General features: G+C 49.0%; 1 protein-coding gene across 1 annotated transcript in view; it reads right to left on the bottom strand.

Annotated features, from left to right (window-relative positions):
* The window catches only part of TRAP1 (TNF receptor associated protein 1), a 50,580-nt gene that overhangs the window by 20,160 nt on the left and 14,573 nt on the right, over positions 1-15,847 (bottom strand). Inside the window, exons 2-4 of the mRNA XM_045072291.1 lie at positions 2,851-3,015; positions 1,615-1,697; positions 312-452 (exon numbers count right to left, since the gene is read on the bottom strand). Coding sequence (XP_044928226.1) covers positions 312-452; positions 1,615-1,697; positions 2,851-3,015 — 389 coding nt within the window. The remainder of the gene's footprint in view (positions 1-311; positions 453-1,614; positions 1,698-2,850; positions 3,016-15,847) is intronic.

The following is a 15,847-nucleotide window of genomic DNA, read 5'->3' as shown; positions in this document are numbered from 1 at the left end:
AAAAAGGGAGCACTAAAAATAACACAGAACTTAACAATGTTTAGCTGTGTAAATAAACGCAGACATCAAAAACCCGTCAGCCTCAAATGATGGGGCAATTCTAAACCTGCTTTTCTGTGTGTCTGTGTTTTCAAATTTTCTAGATTGAACAAGCATTATTTTTACAGCAAACTAATACAAGAGTCGACAACTCTTGACGTGCAGATGGCACGTCACTTGGAGCCTGGAGAAAGAACAAAAAGGCCCGTCCAGCTCCCCTGGCCCAGGAGCACAGAGGGCCGGTGCCCGCGGCGGGACACCCAGAGGCCCACCTGGATGGTGATGGTGCCTTTCTCGGCGTCTGTCTGCAAGTGGATCTCCATTTCCGGCAGCGTCCGGCCTTCTGACAGCAGCCTGTGGCGCAGCTTCTCCAGGGCGTCACTGGCGTTGGAGACCAGCTCGCGTATGAACACCTGCGGGAGGAGAAAAAAGGTGCAAGTGCCGCAGGCCGTCCTGGTCAGCAGCCGCAGTGTTTATTCCAAGTTGGGGGAGAAATGCCAAAGTATATTGCGTGTTTTAACCATAAAGACTTCCCACTTTTCTCAGAGACGGTTTCTCCAGGGCAGGTCCCAAAATGACTGAAGGCCCAGGGCTTCTCCCTGATGCAGCTGCTTTTAAGGAGTGAACCCGAACCTTGCTGCTCTGTCCTGAAAATCAAGCAGGTGCCAACCTGCGATGTCGGCTCCATCCTGAAGAGCCCCGTGCCCCCACTGCTTGCCCAACTCCGGACACGGATGTCAAAATATCCCCCAATACCTGTTTCTTCTACTCCTTGAAAAGAACTCTCTGGCTTCCTTCAACAAAGGCCTACCGTGCTCAGGGGAGGAAAGGGCCACATGGCGCAACCACCCGTCTGTATCTGAGAAGCACCTTCCCTCAAACACACCTTCCTCCTGCAGGTGCAAGAGGAAGCGTGGTGATGGGACCCCAAGAGCACAGAAGCTGGAGCTCACGGGGATGCCTGAACAGGGTATGCAGCAGCACGAGACCGGGAAGTATTTCCCAAAAAGTCTCTCTTAACTTCGGAGTTTGGTGCTTTACCCTTCCTCAAAATTCCCCTCTGCACTCTAGCAATACGAGCATGGACACGACAGACTATTTGTTCTCGCTTCTCCCACAGTCTGTCGCTCCTCCCAGTCCCTGCTCTCTCCACATGGGGCCGGGGGCTTTGCTCCCGTAGTCCCACCGTCCATCTGGTGGCCACCCACCAGGTGACACAGTAACGCAGGGCCACCGAGCATACTGCCACCCCCACAGAAGTGAACCCCAGGGCCCCCATGCCAGTATCGAGGGGTTGGGGCGGGAGAGGAGAGATTCTAAACCATCAGCAAAAATAACTTCCAGAGTCAATCTAGCACAATCCTCGGGGCCTCTCTGTCCATGAAACCCAAATGGATTTAATGAAAACACTCGTGCGGGTAGCTAAGATCCAGGTCTGTCCAAATCTGATGCGTTCTTACAGCTGTTATACTGCCTGGCACGTCTCTAAAGCAACATAAAAATCGTTTTTGTTTTTTTTTTTTTCCCCCAAAAAGAAACGCCACTAGCAGTGGAACTGAGGAACGGACACAGCACCTCTTTCTCTGAGTACAAGGAACGGGCAACAATGTCCAGAAGCTTCTTTGTCTCAGCCTGGAACTCGTGTTTGGAAACGGAACCTGGTAATGAATCACAGACAGACGCAGTAAAATGCAGTTTCTATTTTCATGGAAGAATATGCGATATAACATTCAAAAGAATGTTTCAGGTAACAAATTTTAAACATTTTTCAAAAGAGTGAACAAAAGGGGTCCCCAGCTGGCTGAGTCAGTGCAGCGTGCGACTCTTGACCTTGGGGGTTGTGAGTTCAACCCCACGTTGGGTGTAGAGATTACTTTAAAATAAATCTTTAAAAAAAAAAAAAGTGAAAAAGAAATGAAGTCACTGGGGTTCTCAAGCAGGAGGCATCAGAGAGGACAAGCCAGGGGCACCCCCTCTCGCCACAGGAAGGGGCAAAGGGAACCTCCCCTGCTTCCCACCAATGAGACCTGTCGCTTTAGGACAGCTCAAGGGTCTGTTGAGGGTGGCACTTCCCAAGGACATGAGAATCAGATTGGCTCTAACAATCAGACCCTAGATTCTATTCTTCAAAACTGTGGTTTCTGGGGTCCCAAGCTAGCTCAGCTGGTTAAGCGACTCCCTTTGGCTCAGGTCATGATCCCAGGATCCTGGGATTGGGCCCCATATTAGGCTCCCTGCTCAGTGGGGATCGTGCTTCTCCCTCTCCCACTGCTGCTTTGCCTGGTTGTGCTCTCTCACTCTGTCAAATAAATAAAATCTTAGAAAAAAATAAAGCTGTTTCCAAATTAATTATTCAGAAAGCAAACAAACAAGACCTCACTTCTTAACCCAAACATCAGAGACTGTGTTGTCCTCTCATGTGAAAGTCAGAAATGGACACATGTGGGGACCAGCTCTCAATGGGCTCTGGAGCCCGCTTTTCTAGACTCCTGAGCTGACAGGCCAGCTCGAGAGGGCAGGTCTGCGTCGGCACGGCCAATGCCGGATTTACACCCTGCTTCCATGATCACTAGCAGATGTGCCGTGAATCCCCACTCTGAGAAAGGGGGCCGGCCGCAAGCTCACGGGTGACCACCAGAGGGGGCAAGACACACCAGGACGACTGTGAGCAGCTCCTGGCCAAGCCGGAAACGGAGGATGCTTTGTTTGGGGGAACCCTCCCTCCGACTAAACCTTTGACTAAAGCAAGTGCGTGGCTCTATCCATCACTGTCTCTGCCTCAAGCGCTTCCCCTGCCCGGTTTCACAGTACCCTGCACGGTCTCGGTGCTACTGATAATGGAGTGCAGGGGCTCCTCCGTCTGGCCCTCCGCGGCCTGTGAGCTGAAGAACCGCCCAGCCTGGAAGCTCGACGCCAGGCTTCGCCTGGGGCTCCTGGACAAGGCCGGGGTCCGCCAAGGACACAGAAAAGGTTTTCCTGGAAAGACAAACATGCAGGAAGAACACTGAGTAAGACATCGGAAGCACGTCTGCTGGGTCCTGCAAACGCTCCCGTGGGGATCTCTAAGGCAGGCCGGTGCTCAAAAGCTCCACTGTCCCCCAGGGGCAATCGAAGTGACCGGACGCTGAGCAGCAGTGGGCATCTCGGATGGGACTGGGTGCACTCGGGGTGGCAGGGCTGGACACGCAGCGGGCACGTCAGCATACACTTTGGCGACATACCCTTACACATATCAAATTCCAAGAAGAAATCCCAACTCAGGCAGAGGGGCAGGACATGGGCAGAAGCCTTCGTCCCCACTGCCCACAGGGGCCCCAGAGAGATCTTGCACAAACCCACCCAAGGTCCAGTGTGCCTCGGTGCTCACGGCGTCCCAGAGCCCAAGTCGCACACAGCAGCCTTCCTTACTCTGTGACAATCATGAAAAAGAGGAGGAAAAAAATATAGCCCTAAGAGGGATCCAAATTTTTATATTAATGTTCCGAAATAGTCCTCACCATGTTCTAAAGAGACCTCAATGAAGAGTTTTCCTTTTTGTCCAAAACTGTCAGGTTTTTAAAAAAAGAACATTTTATTATTTATTATTATTATTTTTTTACAGATTTTATTTATTTGACAGAGAGCAAGAGAGGGCATGAGGTGAGGGAGAGGCAGATGGAGAGGGAGAAGCAGTCTCCGTGCTGAGCTGGGAGCCCGATGTAGGGCTCGATCCCAGGACCCTGGGATCACGACTTTAGCTGGAGGCTGACGACTGAGCCATCCACAACTGTCATTAAAAAAAAAAAAAAAAAAAAAAATTAGTGTATTTAAAAGCTAAAAACCAGCAAATGATCTCCCCTACCTCATACTCAGGAAGGGGGCTCATGGTGTTTCACGATAGTTCTCTGACTTCTTCCCAGCAAGTGGACTAAGGAACAGCGAGGGAGGAAGGCAAAGCCCCCGCCCCAGCTGTCTGCAGCCTGGCGTGCAGGACAGCCGCCCTCTGCAGACACCTCCAGCCCACCCGGCAAGACAGAGCCCGCCCCAGCAGCAGCCCTTCAGGACAGCATTGCTCACGGACTCCAGGACCATCAAGCAAGCCAAAGCAGGCTTGGTTTAGTCGGTGCTTAATGCCCAAGGCTTTCCAGGAGGCAGGTCAGACACCGCAGGACGCCCCGTATGAAAGTCTAGATCTGCAGGAGCTGCCCCGCCTGCTGCATACGACACACGTCCAGTCAGAAAGGAATGATTCACAACGACCAGGAAGGACCTGGAGGTTTCAAAACAACATTATCAACTTGCACGTTCCTAGCAGGGTATAAAAACTGGCCTTTCCTTTAAGCTTATTCCTGATTTACAAATAACATGACCTTTGCCTTTACCTCTATGCACTACACCTTAAAAAGTATCTAAATAAGGACACCAGGATGGCTCAGGAGGTTAAGCCTCTGCCTCCGCTTAGGTCATGATCCTGGGGTCCTGGGATCGAATCCCACATCGGGCTCCACACTCAGCACAGAGTCTGCTTCTCCTTCTCTCCCTCACCCTACTCACGCAAGCTCTCTCTCAAACAAGTGAACAAAATCTTTAAAAAAATTTTTAAAAAGTACAAATATTCAATTTCCAGTCTAAATATTTAATTATCTGGGCCCACCTGCAATGTTCACTTTATCCACACAGCTTAAAAATTAAAATAACAACTTAAATAAGGGCGCCTGGGTGGCTCAGTCAGTTAAGCCTCTGCCTTCCGCCCAGGTCATGATCCTGCTAGTCCCAAATCGAGTCCTGCATCGGGCTTCCCGCTGACCTTCCCCTCTCATGCTCTCTCTCTCAAATGTTAAAAATCTTTAAAAATTTTTAAATAAAAACAAAAAACACATCCCACAGATAATTCCATTTCAGCACACAGAGCTCCTTACTCTTTTTAACAAACAAGTAACATCCCACGGCAGTGGCTCCGTGTTTAGGACCCAACTGCTGGAGGTTTAAGCTGCTTCCAGGCTTGTGCTGTTAGAAATAATGTCCCATAGCGCCAAAGAGTCCCTACAGCACATCACCCTGCTTTACAGATGGCAGGAGTCGTGCAAAAGATGTGCATGTTTCACGCCCCCATGCACAAGAGACACAGGCAGGAGGAACCAGAAACCTGTGAGATCGTTTTCCCGGGCTGCTGGAACGAAGCACCCCCGCCAGAGGGCTAACAACAGCCCAAACAGCCCCTCGTGGTTCTGGTGGCCAGAAGTCCAAGACCAAGGTGTCGGCAGGGTAGGTTCCTCGCAGAGACTCTGAGAGGTCGGTCCATACCTCTGCCGGCTCACGGTGCTGCCAGCAGTCCCTGTGTCCCTGACTCACAGCAGCCTGGCTCTGATCTCCACCTGTGTCACTCCCCGGGTGTGTCTCCCCTGTGTCCCGATCTCTGCGTCAGACACACCAGTGATGCTGGATTTGGGGCTTCCAATTCAGTACACCCTCCTCTTTATGTACACCTGCAAAGACCCCGTTTGCAGACAAGGACACTAACACAGTATCCAGCAGTAGCACCCCGACATATCTTTTGGGGGCACACAATTCAAACCGTAAGAAACGGATTACCTAGAAGAAGTGTGTGCCATTTCCTGGGCTTGCTGTGGCCAAGCACCACGGACTGTGCAGCTGAAACCACAGCAACCGTCCATCTCAAGTTCTAGAGGCCAGAAGTCTGAAATCAGAGTGTTGGCGGGGTTGGCTCCTTCTGAGACCGTGAGAAGAACCTGCTATGGGCCCCTCTCCTCGGTTCCATAGCCTCCGGCGTCCCTCGGCTTGGACACGGTGTCGTCCCTCTTGCGTGTCACTCTGCGTCCAAATCCCACCGCTTCATAAAGACACAGTCATGCTAGACCAGGCCGGCCCTAACAGCCTCATCTTAACTTGGTCAGCAGCAAAGACCCAATTTCCAAATAACCTCACACGGACAGGTCACGGAGGTCAGGATTTCAGCATCTTTTCGGGAGGCAGCAACTCAACCCCATAACATGGGGACGAGACAAAAAGAGTGAGGGGGTGGGGACAAGACAGCAGAGCTGAGGGGAATGTGACCTTTCTGTGTATGCCCTTTTGTGTGTCCAACTCTCAGAACCATGGTTCTCGCACGACCGAAGAGAAACCAGAAGCGCCTATGGGGTGTGGGGAACACTCAGAAAAAAACTGTAGCAGATGCCCAGAGCCATTTTATGAACATAAGCACCTAAAGGACAAGAACTAACCTAAGTGGCTTCAGAAAATGGTGCTGGGGGGGGGGGGTTGCCTGGGTGCTCAGTTGGTTAAGTACCTGCCTTCGGCTGGGGTCATGATCTCAGGGTCCTGGGATCGAGTTCCACATCAGGCTCCCTGCTCCTTGGGGAGTTTACTTCTCCCTCTGCCTCTGTCTCTCGGGAATAAATAAAATCTAAAAGAAACCCAACCCCCCCCAAAATGGTGCTGTGGCTGTCCAGGGAGCCTCCGAGAGTACCACACACGGTCGCTGACGCAGCATCGTCACCGCCTTGAAAACCGTTTCCGGCAGCTACTCAGCTCAGGCAATTAAGTACCCTATGGGTCCCGAGTCAGGAGGAAGCAGTCGCCGGAGGAGGGGAGGGGAGGCCTGGCGGCACCACACTGGAAATGGATGCGAGAGTCTCAAACATGGGTGTGTGTGTGTGTGTGTGTGCATGCGCGCGCACACGTATTCACACATGTGTGTGCATGTCTGGCCCGGAGGCCAGGAAACAGCAGCAGCAATGAGCACACCTGCACAGGGAGGACAACTGTCCCAGAACGAGCCACTCGCAAGTCCCTGTCTCCGGAAACACCTCAGTCCTCGAGCTGTGCTGGACGGTCACCCTTCCCGGCACCCAGACCCTGGTGTGTAAATGCTGTTCTCCGGGGCTGCTGACGAACACAAAGGTGGTGCCAGAAAGGGAGGAAGGGACCCAAGGATGGGGTGCTTCAAGAGTGCACAGGCTCCCAACAGGAAGGCAACCCCGAAGGAAAAATCTAGGACCGTCTGGGCAACAAGAGGGTAACGGTCCGCGCAGTAAGCTTACAGCCAGCGAATAAACTAATTATCTGTTAGTCCGTGCTTGAAGGACTTGTAAACCAACGGGGGAGAAAAGACCTCTTCCTCACAGCAGAATCAACTAGAAATGGAGGATACTGTCACCACAGGGCAAGCACAGCAGCAGCTGTGACGGGTACAAACGGCTGATAGTTTAAACATCCACGAGAACATTTGCACAGTCTCATAGGATCCCCCACAAGACACCATCGATTTCAAAGAGAAAACCAGTCGTTTGCCGAGAAGTGGCAGATACCTCCTGACCAAATGACCACAGTCACCGTCACCAGGAAGAAGACGGGTCAATGCCCTGTAATCGTGGTAGCGTGGGAGGGCAGGGCCTCCCCACCCCGGTCTTCTTGCCAAAAATGCCTCTCAACCTAATCATAAAACCACCACCAAACAAACCCTGTTCTAGGGCTATCTATGAAATCAGGGGCAGTACTCTTCCTGGCTGTCACAGTAATGAAGGACACCCCCAGACCGAGGAACCATCACAGCCCGAAAGGCCCTGCAGTGTAGGGTCCTGGACAGAGAAGAACATCGGTGGGGAACCGGGCTCAATGTGCGCAAGACGGGCCCGCAGGCGAGCACCACGGCTACTGCAGTTTCTAATCCTCGTACCACGGTGACATAAGATGCTAACTAACATCAGGAGAAAGTAAGGGAAGGGGACCCTGCATACTCCCTCTGGAGCAGCTCAGTTAAGGTTCAAAATACTCCAGAACAGAAAGTTTCAAAGCAGAAAATAGAACTCTAAGGAACGTTCTCGTACATGTGTCATCTCATTCCTGCACGGACACACATCAGGGTACAGATCTACAAGTGGGATCACCGGGTCCCAGGTTATGTCCAGTTTACACCGTGGCCGATGTTGCCAAGTCACCCTCCAGGGACCGCTGGCTCACATCCCGGCAGCAGCATGGGCGGGGTCACCTCACACACCCGCCAAGATGGCATTAGGGAAGCTCTGGACCTTTGCCCACCTTTTTACTGTAGTTTTCATTTACGTTTCTCTTGATACGAGCAAGACTGAGCACCTATCCTTATTTTTAAACATTTTTTCTTTTTTTCATGATGAACTGTTGATAGTCTATGATCATTTTTCTACTATAATATTTTTCTGACTGACTTGAAAGAGCACCTCATAGTTTCATGTAGTCATTCTTTGTTGTGGTTTTCCAGTAAGCTGTACCTAGTATGACAATGACGACGACGGCAGGCACCAGCACACACCCTGTCCCCATACAGAAGAGCAGCCTGGCCGTGGGCCCAGGGGCTGCCTTAGTCTCCCTGCCACCAGCCCCCTCCCCGCATCCTTGTCCTGCTCGCCATTCTGGCATCTGGAGAGGACATGGGCAAGGTCCAGGCTCCATGTCAGCATGTCTGGGGCAGCTGGGTCCTCCAGACAGCCCCCGTGTGCTCCTCCCAGGGGGCCCCCCATGGCCCCGACATCATTTGTGGAGAACAGCGCGTCGGTGACGCCTCCACACTCACAGTCGAGTAGCTACAGGGGTTAATGGCCCAGATGCTGGGCGTAAATGATGGTGGGTTGTGGCAGAGTCATTGGTGGTACCTCGCACAGCTTCTAGCACCGGCATAGCTTCTGTTCCACCTTCCGGATGGGGAGCAGGCCAAGCATGGCCGTGGACTCCGTGACTTTGACGCAGCTGTCCTGGGTGAGGTTGCGGCCTTCCAAAATCAGTCCTACTGGTAAAGGCCTTCCTCACGCCAAGATTCAACACCGTTTTCCTATGTCTCACTTTCCCTACTCCTGTTGTTTCTCCCACTGAGTATGATCTTTTTGGAATAATCTGCTATTCATGATGGGAGAAACAGAAGTCCTCCTCATTAGGAAAAAGGAACCAACAACCAATCCGTATTTCCAGCCAGGGCTTTCAGACTTCCCCTTATAATTCCAAGACTAGATCAACAGCACTGCTGAGAGCAACTTTCCGTGCTGCCTGGACAAGTAAACCAAAAAGGGGACTCCGCCCGAGGGAGACAGGAACACTACCTACACCGCAGCTGTCTTCAAGCTGCTCTACACCCTGAAGGAAACACCACAAGCCTCGATGCCAGGCGGCAAGCACTGCGTGTTCAACTGTGCGGTGCTTCGGGGTCACACAAAGTGGGAACGATAGTTAGGATCTGACACCGCACACACCCCTGCCAGTGCTCACACCGTCTCCCCCGGCTGCAAGCATGTCCCTCTCTCCGCCCCAACTGCTTCAGAGTCCAGTGTGAGGTCCTCCCGTCCCCACACCCTGTAAGCGCCCCTCCCGTTGGGAATTCACAGCGCTTACTTCTGATGCCACTGGCCACTTGTTTCGAACGAACTGCAGCTCTAAGCCAGCTTGTGGCGTTTCTAGGTTGTTGTTGTTGTTTTTTTTTAAGTAGGCTCCACACCAGTGCGGAGCCCGGCTTGACCTCACAACCCTCAGATCCATACAACATTCGGACACATAACCAACTCAGTCCCCCAGCCACCCCTCTACTACTGACTTTGCTCACAGAGAACGAGTCACCACCCCAGGGCAGGAACAAGTCTGTTTCTTAGTACCAAACTCAAGGAAGGCAAGAGTCCCCAAACTTCTCCCAACTACCCAGCCTCTAGTGCAAAAGCAGCTCTCGTTACAAATATGCAACTTCTGGGGCGCCTGGGTGGCTCAGTGGGTTAAAGCCTCTGCCTTCAGCTCAGGTCATGATCCTAGAGTCCTGGGATTGAGCCCTGCATCGGGCTCTCTGCTCAGCGGGGAGCCTGTTTCCCCCTCTCTCTTCTGCCTGCCTCTCAGCCTACTTGTGATCTCTGTCAAATAAATAAATAAAATCTTTTAAAAAAATATGCAAATTTTGGGACGCCTGGGTGGCTCAGTTGGTTAAGCAGCTGCCTTCGGCTCAGGTCGTGATCCCAGCGTCCTGGGATCGAGTCCCATATCGGGCTCCTTGCTCCGCGGGGAGCCTGCTTCTCCTCTGACTCTGCCTGCCACTCTGTCTGCCTGTGCTCACTCTCGCTCTCTCTCTCTGACAAATAAATAAATAAAATCTTTAAAAAAAAAAAATGCAAATTTTATCACCACAAACATCACCATACGCAGACACAGGACATTTGGTCAGTTTAGTGGTCCTGCAGGGCGATGTCTCGTGAGGAAGCAAGAATTAAAAATGTAACTGCCTACAGGGCAGCCAAGTAAGGCAAAGAAGTCCAAACACACGGGGTACTTTTTTGTTTTAATCACTCATTTCCCCTCTACATCTACCATTGTTCTTAATATGGTTGTTTGTTTTTAAAGATTGTATTTATTTATTCATGAGAGACATACAGAGAGGCAGAGGGAGAAGCAGAGGCAAAGCAGGCTCCCCACTAAGCAGGGCTCAGTGTGGAACTCGATCACAGGATCCTGAGGTCATGATCTGAGCCAAAGGCAGACGCTTAACACACTGTGCCACCCAAGCACCCGTTCTTACTAGGGTTTTGCTTTTTATATCAACATCTACTTTGTTAAGGATTATTTATCTACTTGACAAAGAAAGAATGCATGTGCACAAACTGGGAGGGGTAGAGGGGGAGGGGGAAGAAGGCTTTCCACTGAGCAAGGAGCCCAATGTGGGGCTCAGTCCCAGGACCCTGAGATCATGACCAGAGCCAAGGGCAGACGCTTAACCGACTGAGCCCCCCAGGCACCCCTTATAATGACATCTTAAGTACTTTAGATATGGACACAGTATTTTAAACCATGAGAAACATGTAGACTGTTCTCCTGGAATTACATATCCCAATGGACAGTCTCCCTTTTTACGGGGGAAACAAGTAAGAATAATGTAACGATTTACTACAGAGTGCCACTGCTGGGTCAGCAGGCCGAGTTACAGCCTCCCCCCAAACCTCCTGTGGATACCAACCATGGACTTCGGAACCACAACAAAAGGACTGCCTAAAAGGCTCTGGAGAAATCAGCAAAAGCAGGCACATTCTGGATGAGAGCAGACACTTTCTGGCTGAAAGAACCAGAGGAGAGAGTAGAGTAACCATAAAAGGTGGAAGGCGTGTGTGTGTGCAGAAAGGAGAGAGTAAGAGAAAGGGAGCCCCCAGTTTGGGGAATAAACTCTTTTAAGTCTCTGGCTGACCCCTGGAACCATGCATGTGTAGAGCAGACTGGAAACAGCCCATTAAGGATAAAAGAATAGAACGGTTCTGTTTGTGGCTGGGCTCCAACCAGTTTAATGACCCACCTGAAAACAAGAACTACTCTTTAGAGGAATATAACAGAATCTAAAGACTCCACAAGGTAACATCCACCATGTCCAGGATGCAGTAACAAGTTACTCCACACACAGAGAAGCAGGAAAACATGACCCCTATGCAAGAGAAGGGTCAATCAATGGCGACTGGTGCCAAGAAGATTCAGATGTTGGAATCAGAGGGTTTTAAAACAGTCATTACAATCCTATATGACCTACAGCAAAATATGCTCAAAATTAAAGGTGGGAAATTTCAGAGACATAAACTATAAGAGAAGAACCAAGTGAAAATTCTAGGCATAAAAAATACAGTATCTAAAATTTAAAAAATAATTAGGAGGCTTAACTACCAAGTGGAGATACCAGAGAAAAGTCTGTGAACTTGAAAATAGACTGACAGGAATTATTCAGTGTGAAACAGAGAAAAAAAGACTAAAAATAAATGAACAGGGTCTCAGGTATAGACAGAAAAAAAGAAAAAAGATATACATGAACTGGAATTCCAAAAGGAGAGGAGAAAGAGAACAGGGCAGAAAAAAAAAAAAAATACTTGAAGAAATGACTGAAAATTTCCCCCAAAGTTTGTCAAAGACATCAATTTACAGACTCAAAAGCTCAGTAAACCACGAGCAGGATAATTTTAAAGAAAAGCACCCAGGCACATCATAGCCAATTGCTGGAAACCAATTAAAAAAAAAAAATCTTGGACGCAACCAGAGAAAAGTGACACATTACATGGGAAAATAATGTGAATGACAGGGGCGCCTGGGTGGCTCAGTGAGTTAAAGCCTCTGCCTTCAGCTCAAGTCCTGGTGCCAGGGTCCTGGGATCTAGCCCCACAACGGGCTCTCTGGTCAGCGGGGAGCCTGCTTTCCCCCCATCTCTCTCTGCCTGCCTTTGCCTACTTGTGAACTCTGTCAAATAAATAAATAAAATCTTAAAAAAAAAATGTGAATGACAGCTAACTTTCCAGAAGACAATGGTACATCTTTAAAGTCTTAAACAGCAGACCAGCAGGAAAAGAAATGCTGTAATTCTGTAGGCTGAATGGAAATGTTACCAGATGGAAACCTGGATCTTTAAGAAAGAAGGCAGAGCATCAGAAACAGCAACCCAGGTAAATATGTAAGTATCTTTCTCTTAATTTCTTTAATACATATACAACAGAGCACCTGGGTGGCTTAGTCGGTTAAGCCTCTGTCTTTGGCTCAGATCATGATTTCAGTGTCCTGGGATGGAGCCCCATTAAAACATAATACACACAATAACTTAAGTAAAGTTAAAACATTGTCTTATGGGGTGACACATAACACAACTGTCACGTAAAGGACAGAATAGAGAGAGGAAAAGCACTCTAATACAGCCCCAAGGTTTTTACATTTTCTACAAAATACCACATTTTCTACAAAATACATTTTCATACAAAAATACCAAAATACTAATTCTAAACAGACTATGGGAAGGATGAACACTGCATTCACCAGAGAAATCACTAAAAAAAATGACACAAGGCGGCATAGCTAAAAGAGCATTAGATGAATTAAAATGGAATTCTAAAAAATATTTACTGATCCAAAGCAAGGAAAGAAAGGAAGAAGGAGAAAAAATGAGAGGAGACAATCAAACGATAGAGATAAATTCAACTATACCAAAAAGTGCATTTTTTAAAAACATTTATTTATTTATTTGACAGACAGAGATCACAAGTAGGCTGAGAGGCAGGCAGAGAGAGGGAGGAAGCAGGCTCCCTGCTGAGCAGAGCACCCGATGTGGGGATCAATCCCAGGACCCTGAGATCATGATCTGAGCCGAAGGCAGAGGCTTTAACCCACTGAGCCACCCAGGCGCCCCTCAAAAATGCATTTTATATTAATGGACTAAATGCTCCAATTATTAGGCAAAGATCGTCAGAATTGATGAAGCAAGACCTAATGACACATTGTGTATAGAACAATCACTTTAAATATAAAAACAAAAACACAGGGGCGCCTGGGCGGCTCAGTCAGGTAAGATCCGACTCTTGAGGGCGCCTGGGTGGCTCAGTGGGTTAAGCCGCTGCCTTCGGCTCAGGTCATGATCTCAGGTCCTGGGATCGAGTCCCACATCGGGCTCTCTGCTCGGCAGGGAGCCTGCTTCCTCCTCTCTCTCTGCCTGCCTCTCTGCCTACTTGTGATCTCTCTCTGTCAAATAAATAAAAAATAAAAAAAATCTTTAAAAAAAAAAAAAAAAAGATCCGACTCTTGATACCGGCTCGGGTCATGGGCTCAGGGTCATGGGATCAAGCCCTGCACGGGGTTCGCGCTCAGCACAGAACCTGCTTGGGCTATTCTCTCTACCTTCCCTCGGCTTCTCTCCTTCCTCAGCCCTCCCGCATACACTTTCTCAAATAAATAAAATCTTAAATAAAAAAAAATATATAAAAACATAGATACACTAAAAAGGAATGGACAGAACACAAGATACCATGCACAAAGTAAGCCCATCAACGGTGGAGGCTGGACAGCGCTGCCGCAGCCAACAGCAGCGGGCAGGCCCGCCTGCAGGAGGCAGCCGCCATCACTATGTCCCCAGGACTGCTGCCACTGTGGAATGCAAGCCCAAACCCCCAGAACTTCTTGGTTTTCAAAATTAATAAGGAATTCAAATATTTATGTGAAATCTGACCTCAAATATTTGCAACTACTTTTTTTTTTTAAATATTTGGGCCAAACACAATTTGTTTATAGCCAGAATTAGCCTGTGATTGTTAGTCTGCAAGTCCTTTCTAATCTTCTATCTTGAAAATGAAGCCCATGAGAAAATTTACCAGCAAAGAGAGAATAAGTAAAGCTTCAAATAAAGGCTCCTACTCCTGTTTGATAAAAACGGATCAGGAAACAGCTTTTATGGAACTAGATGATCTTTATGACCTTGGGGTAAACAGAGGTTGGCAAACATTTCCTGGAAAGGGCAGAGAGTAAATATTTTAGGCCTTCTGGGTCCTGTGGTCTCTCTTGCTCAACTCTGCCATTACAGCAGGAAAGTGGCCACAAACATGTGAAAGTATAAGCATGCCTGGGCCCCAATAAAACTTTATTTACAAAAACAGGCAGTGGGCCTAACCCAACCCACAGGCCTTAGCTTACAGAACCTTGGGTGAACTACAAAGGAAAAAAGACTGGTATAGCTGACAAAATTAAGATTAAGAACTTCCGTTCATCAAAAACACAAAACATGGGGCACCTGGGGGGGGGGGGTTCAGTCATTAAGCGTCTACCTTCGGCTCAGGTCATGATCCCAGGGTCCTGTGATCCAGCCCCGCATCAGGCTCCCTGCTCATAGGAGGCCTACTTCTCCCTCTCCCACTCCCCCTGCTTGTGTTCCCTCTCTTGCTGTGTCTCTCTCCATCAAATAAATAAATAAAATCTTTTTAAAAAAGGAGGGGGGCACCTGGGTGGCTCAGTCAGTTAAGCATCTGCTTTCGGCTCAGGTCACGATCCCAGGGTCCTGTGACTGAGCCCCATGTTGGGCTCCCTGCTCAACGGAGAGTCTGCTTCTCCTTCTGGCTCTGCCTCTCCCACACTTTACCCCTTGATCTCCAGTGCATGTTCTCCCTCTCCCTCTCAAATAATCTAAAACCAAAACAAAAACAAAAACAGAGGCCAGGATGAAAGTGGAGCAGTGAGCCGCACCTCCCTGGTGTGGTGAGAGGGAGAACACATTTCCAGCCAATCGTTACTGAATGACAAAGGATAAAGTGACAGAAGATTAGTGCCCATAAAGAATTATACAAAAATACATAATAAGAAAAGTCAACTAATCCAGAAGAAAATACTGGGGCAAAAGACATGAATAGCATTTCACAGAAATGGAATAAACAAACCAATGGAATCAATAAACCATGGAAAGAAGATGCTCAATTTCATTACCAATTCATCAAAATGAATTAAAATCACGACTGAAACATCACTTTGTAACCATCAAATTCCAAATGTTTAAAATGTCTGAAAACAGGGCGCCTGGGTGGCTCAGTGGGTTAAAGCCTCTGCCTTCAGCTCAGGTCATGATCCCAGGGTCCTGGGATCGAGCCCCACATTGGACTCTTTGCTTGGCGGGGAGCCTGCTTTCTCCTCTCTCTCTGCCTACGTCTCTGCCTATTTGTGATCTCTGTCTGTCAAATCAATAAATAAAATCTTAAAAAAAATAAACCAAAAAAAAAAAAGTCTGAAAACCCTGAGTGTCGGTGAGGACCTGGCACAGCAGCAACTCCCTCTCGCAGAGCTGGGGAAACGTACCGAAGGACCCACACAGGAAAACCGTCACAACTCTGCGGTAACAACACATCGTAAACCCAGCAACCTCACTCAGGTCACAGCCCAGAGAACCACGTGTGTCCGCGAGGCAGGATGCCTGCGGTCGCCACACGTAAGTCACACATCTGTACCCAGGGGGACCAAGAGCGGTGGCATCTTCCCACCATGAGGGTTACGGGACAATGACACGAATGCATCTCACAGACAATCCCGCACCACTGAG

Source organism: Mustela putorius, unplaced genomic scaffold (genome assembly GCF_011764305.1).
Source record: "Mustela putorius furo isolate JIRA1106 unplaced genomic scaffold, ASM1176430v1.1 tig00004007_pilon_pilon_pilon, whole genome shotgun sequence".
NCBI classification, from domain to species: domain Eukaryota; kingdom Metazoa; phylum Chordata; class Mammalia; order Carnivora; family Mustelidae; genus Mustela; species Mustela putorius.
This window is presented reverse-complemented; position numbering and strand designations above follow the sequence as displayed.